Raw genomic sequence first — 5,984 nt, forward strand, 5'->3', positions numbered from 1 at the left:
CCCAGAGACTTAGCGACAGACAGACGCTGGGACCCACGACGACTGAAGGCGCCGATGGCCGCACCTGCTGAGCCCTGCGCGGGGCAGGGGGTGAGTGCCCCGCCATCGCGCCCCCCTCTCCTTTTCCAGGCTTGGTTTGGCTGCAGATCTCTTGGGCTGCAATACTGGGGATTCCTGGACCCGGGAAGCGAGGAGACTTACTCCAGCCCCCCTCACTGCAGCGGGTTGGACTCCTTTCACCAACCCAGCGCCCCCGACAGCCCAGCTCTGTCTAAGGGGCCACCAGACCTCCCAGCTACTAGGGGCTTTGACCCTTATTTGCATAAAGCTAGTGGGTGCTCCGAGCCCTCCTATCCGCAGCGAGCCTTACCTCTCTGGTTTCTTTTTCCATCGCTCTTAGCAAAGGACTCCAGAGAGTGGAGTTCACGGGGTGAGGGTGGGGGTTGCAAACTGCCAGTATTTCGAGGGCCAGGGAGATAAGCGATAAGTTGGTATGAACTGAGGGCTTCCTCTGTGCCTAGCCTTGTGCCCAACCTTGTGCCATGCTGCTATGAACTTTGCTGCTATTAATCCATTTAATACAATTCATAGAGGTAAAGTCTTCATTATTCACCTTTTGCAGGGAAGGAAACTGAGACAGAGAGGTTAAAGTTTGCACAGCCAGTGAGTTGTGAAACCAGGGGGAGTAAAAAGACGGGAGAGAGAATTGAAGAGGCCACGTCCACTAAACTTCAAATTTGTTCTAGGGTTAGATAGGACCAGCAGACCTGCTGAGATGAAAATAACACATCAAGCTGGGCCAGTGGCTCTTGCCTGTAATCCCAGTACCTAGGAGGCTGAGGCAGGAGGAGCTTGAGGCCAGGGGTTCGAGACCAGCACGGGCAACATAGATGTAGAGACCCCCATCTCTACAAAACATAAAAAAAAGTTAGCCAGGCCTGGTGAGGCGGCTTATGCCTGTAATCCCAGCACTCTGGGAGACCGAGGTTGGAGGATTGCTTGAGGCAGGAGTTCAAAGCTTTGGTGAGCTTTGGTTGTGCCACTTCAGCCTGGGCAACAGAGTGAGACCCTGTCTCTAAAACATAAATTAATTAATAAAAAATAAAAATAAATCACACATCAAGACCACCAGTCAAACAAGGTTTGGGGTCAGATAAACCTGGGTCAGAGTCAGCTCTGCTACTTCCCATTTATGTGACCCTGAGGGAGGCAGTTCCCCGATTGGTGCCTCAGTCTGCTGGTCTCTGAAATGGGGACAGTACTGCCTATGTGCTGGAGTTCTTATAAGGATTAACTGACGGTCTGTGCCTAGCAATGATTATGGAGCCCAGGTCTCCTAGACCACATGGCCCAGTTCCCTGGGTTCAAATCCCAGTCCTTCCACTCCTCAGCTGGGTAAAGTCAGCCAAGTTACTCAACCTTTCTGGTCCTCGGCTTCTTCATCTGTAAATCAATATGATAATTGCATCTACCTAGGGTTGATGTCAGGATGAAAGGAGTTGAGAATTATTAGGTATTCCAAAGAGTGCTTGGCACATTTTTGTCTAAATGTTAAAGATCCAAAAAATTGCCTGGGCCCCTGGGCAGGTGAGTTGGGGATCCCTGCCTTATACCATCCTAAGGGGCCTCCTGGTGTTCCCTCAGGTCTGGAACCAGACAGAGTCTGAACCTGCTGCCACCAGCCTGCTGAGCCTGTGTTTCCTGAGAACAGCAGGGGTCTGGGTGCCCCCCATGTACCTCTGGGTCCTTGGTCCCATCTACCTCCTCTTCATCCACCACCATGGCCGGGGTTACCTCCGGATGTCCCCACTCTTCAAAGCCAAGATGGTAGCTGCCATCCCTGGGAGCCTGGAACGAGGCAATGGTGGGGGGAGGCAGGGGACAGGCTGGAACCTGGTGAAGTCTTAAAGCAGACTCCTCCTATCAGCGTGTAGAAGGGAATCTCTTAATCAAACAGAGCAATATTAGAGAGGCTACAGAGGTCAGCTCAGTGGAACATGGTTCTCCCAAACAGATTTTGTAATTCCGAAAATACATGCATGCACAAACACACACATACACTCCCATGTTCCCGGACAGTTTATAACTACCATAACCTGGCATTTTCCAAAACATACCATATAGACTCTTGGGTACACAAGGTAATTTTAGGGCCACACTGGGATGAACCTTTTAAAAAGTTATGCACTTATTTTTATGTTCCCCCACTGGCTGTATGATAGGACAATTTTTATATGTGATATGTATTTAGTGTGTTAAATAAACACTGGCATTCCAAGTGTGAGCCTTTCTGCTCATCCATCCTCTTCTACTCCGTTCTTGTAGGCTTCTAAAGAATGTTCTTCAGAGTTCATTCATTCTTCTGCCATTATGTCAATTTTTGCATAATCACCCACCAACAACCCAAGGGTTGGCAAACTTAAAGAGCCAAGCAGTACATGGTATTTGAGACTTTGTGAGCCAGATAATCTTCCTTCCAAACACTGAACTCTGCCATTCCAGAATGAATGCAATAGTCATAACCGTAGACAATAGTCATGACCATGTTACTTTTTTTTTTTTTTTTGAAATGCAGTTTTGCTCTTGTCACCCAGGCTAGAGTGCAATGGTACGATGTCAGCTCACTGCAACCTCCGCCTCCTGGGTTCAAGTGATTCTCCTGCCTCAGCCTCCCAAGTAGCTGGGATTACAGGTGCCCACTACCACATCTCGCTTTTTTTGTATTTTTAGTAGAAACAGGGTTTAGCCATGTTGGCCAGGCTGGTCTCCAACTCCTGACCTCAGGTGATCTGCCTGCCTTGGACTCCCAAAGTGCTGGGATTACAGGTACGAGCCACTACCCCCGGCCGACTGTGTTTCAATAAAACTTTATTTGTAGTCACTGAAATTTGGATTCCGTGTAATTTTCACCTGTCACGACATATGCTTTTTATTTTTCTTTGGTGATTGATAGTTTGCCAACTTCTGCTTTAAACTGAGGTTCTTTGAGCAGTTCCTCCAATATGCCTTAGCTCTGGCCTTCCCTCTGGTGTGTACATGTTCTCTCATTTTCGTCCTTTCTTTTATTCAATAGAGAAACCAATATATATTAGAAAGACCCTAGAGACTTACTGGCTCCTTGATTTCATAGCAGGGTTTGAAAATGACTTGAAGAGAGGATAGTTTTTTACCTGGTGAGTACATTTCATTTCCTGCTGTTTCTTCACACCCAAAGTCATCTCACATGTGCACGATTAGAGCACTTCCTGCATTTTGGAAAACACTCGGCTGGCTCAAGCCCTTGCTGTACATTATTTATATGACAGTCACAGGTCAGGACCGGTCTGCCATGCCCTTTACACATTGTTCACGTTGGCACATTGCTAGCTGGTGATACTGGCTTGTTACAGGGCCCCAGCCAGGATGTTGCAGAACCAGCTCCCAGTTGGACATGGGGTTGCCCACCCATTTGCTGTGACCTCTCTTATTGCCCCCCAAGCTTATCTAAGCCTGTACCCTCAGGTGCTTGGGTTCGCCCTCATAGTCCTGTGTACCTCCAGCGTGGCTGTCGCTCTTTGGAAAATCCAACGAGGAACGTCTGAGGCCCCGGAATTCCTCATTCACCCTACCGTGTGGCTCACCACGATGGTAATGATGCCTTCAGTCTGGAGCCTGGTTTGCTCCCAGCTGCTGCTTTGCCTGCCACCGTGAAGAACAAGGGGAAGAGAAGAGGCTCCTCTCAGCCTCCACCCTCTCCTAAGGGGCCTGCCCTGACTTTCCTGTCCAGAGCTTCGCCGTGTTCCTGATTCACACCGAGAGGAAAAAGGGAGTCCAGTCATCTGGAGTGCTGTTTGGGTACTGGCTTCTCTGCTTTGTCTTCCCAGCTACCAGCGCTGCCCAGCAGGCCTCTGGAGCGGTAAGTGGGGGTGTGGGCCACCCCGGGAAACCAAAATGGTGGCTCTGACCTTGGGTCCCATCTTTCCTCTTCCCGTTTCCACATATGACTTATTCTCTACACGGTGACACACATAAGCCAGTCACTTACACTCTAGAGACACAAAATCCACTCCCACACCTGTAAGTACCCATCATCCCATACATTTCTTATCAACACGATTTCCTGTCTTACACACCGACATCACACGTGCCACTTGCACACGACGCACACTTATATGCACTGATTCATACATCACACAAGCACATGCATGCATGCACACACACACACAACCTGGGCACAGGGCACAGACACACCTGTGTGCACACATACTCCTACGTGCACATCTCCCCTCATCTCATGGATTCACCCTCCCCACGTTCCTATGCATCTTTATTTACACACTCATTCTGCACACCCACTCATATTTCTGTTGCTCAATCTGGGAAGCAGCCTTTTTTTTGAGAGGCTGTCTCTGTCACCCAGGCTGGAGTGAAGTGGCATAATCTCGGCTCACTGCAATTTCTGCCTCTCGGGTTCAAGCGATTCTCCTGCCTCAGCTTCCTGTGTAGCTGGGATTACAGGTGCGTGCCACTACACCTGGCTAATTTTTGTATTTTCAGTAGAGACGAGATTTCACTACGTTGGCCAGGCTGGTCTCGAACTCCTGACCTCAAGTGATCCTGACCTCAAGTAATCCACCCGCCTTGACCTCCCAAAGTGTTGGGATTATAGGCATGAGCCACTGCGTCCGGCCAGAAGCAGCATTTCTATATTAGGAGACATGATGGGTCATTTTCTCTGCAAAGAGAAAAACATGTAGTCTAGACCAACTTCTCTCAACCTCAGCTTTAGTAACGTTGTGGCCAGATAAGTCTTTGCTGGGAGGACGGGGTTGTCCTGTTTGCTGTAGAGTGTGAAACAGCATCCCTGGCTTCCGCCCATAGATGCCAGTAGCATACCATCCAATTGCAGTAACCCAAAATGTCTCGCGATATTACCAAGTGCTCCTAGGGTGAGGACAAAGTCACACACCTACTGAGGAGCAGTGGCCTCGACAGAGTGCTTATCCAAGGCATCTGGGACAGGGGGTTATCTTAACACCAATGATCACGCGGCAGCAGGTTTCAGATATTTTACTTTATTATTGTATTTTTGTGGAGACAATATCGTGCTCTGTTGCCCAGGCTGATCTTGAACTCCTGGGCTCAAGCAATTCTCTGACCTCAGCCTCCTAAAGTGCTGGGATTATAGGCATGAGCCACCACGTCTGAACTCACAGATCATTTCTTGAGTTCAGTGGTTACTCCATCCTGCCCCTAAAGGAGAAAGTAGAGAAGCATCATCCTGTCTTTAAGGACAGGGTTTTTATTTTTTGTTTGTTTATTCCGAGACAGAGTCTTGCTCTGTCACCCAGGCTGGAGTGCAGTGGCACAATCTTGACTCATTGCAACCTCTGCCTCCTGGGTTAAATCAATTCTCATGCCTCAGCCTCCCGAGTAGCTGGGATTACAGGCATGTGCCACCATGCCCAGCTAATTTTTGCAGTTTTAGTAGAGACAGGGTTTCACCATGTTGGCCAGGCTCGTCCCAAATGCCTGACCTCAAGTGACTCACCCACCTCGGCCTCCTAAAATGCTGGGATTACAGGCATGAGCCACAGCGCCTGACCGAGGACGGAGTTTTTAAAAGAGTAACCTTTGTAACTAAGGGGAAATTCCACAGGGTATTCAGTAATTTCTGAAAGGGTGGGCTCCCACAGTTGACATAAGTCAGGTTTTTGGGACACAGCATAGAAACAATAATACTGGGACCATTTACACTCAGGGGTTCCAACCATGTGCAGGCACTGTGGCAGGCACTTACACACCTGTCCTCATTGGATTCTCACAATAGTTCACAGTGATGGATTCTTTTTTCTTTTCGTTTTTTTTTTTTTTAATAGAAACAAAGTCTCATTATGTTCCCAAGGCTGATCTCAAACTGCTAGGCTCAAGTGATCTTCCCACCTAAGCCTCCCAAAGTACAGGGACTATAGGCTTGAGCCAATGTGCCCAGCCAATGATGGATT

The 5,984-nt window shown here is 48.7% G+C and overlaps 1 protein-coding gene across 1 annotated transcript in view; it reads left to right on the forward strand.

Annotated features, from left to right (window-relative positions):
* ABCC6 (ATP-binding cassette, sub-family C (CFTR/MRP), member 6) overlaps window positions 1-5,984 on the forward strand; it is a 79,767-nt gene continuing 73,783 nt past the window's right edge. Inside the window, exons 1-4 of the mRNA XM_011991182.1 lie at window positions 1-90; window positions 1,645-1,827; window positions 3,502-3,627; window positions 3,767-3,895. Coding sequence (XP_011846572.1) covers window positions 55-90; window positions 1,645-1,827; window positions 3,502-3,627; window positions 3,767-3,895 — 474 coding nt within the window. The 5' untranslated portion in view covers window positions 1-54. The remainder of the gene's footprint in view (window positions 91-1,644; window positions 1,828-3,501; window positions 3,628-3,766; window positions 3,896-5,984) is intronic.

The sequence above is a fragment of the Mandrillus leucophaeus genome, unplaced genomic scaffold (assembly GCF_000951045.1).
Source record: "Mandrillus leucophaeus isolate KB7577 unplaced genomic scaffold, Mleu.le_1.0 Scaffold390, whole genome shotgun sequence".
Classification (NCBI taxonomy): Eukaryota; Metazoa; Chordata; class Mammalia; order Primates; family Cercopithecidae; genus Mandrillus; species Mandrillus leucophaeus.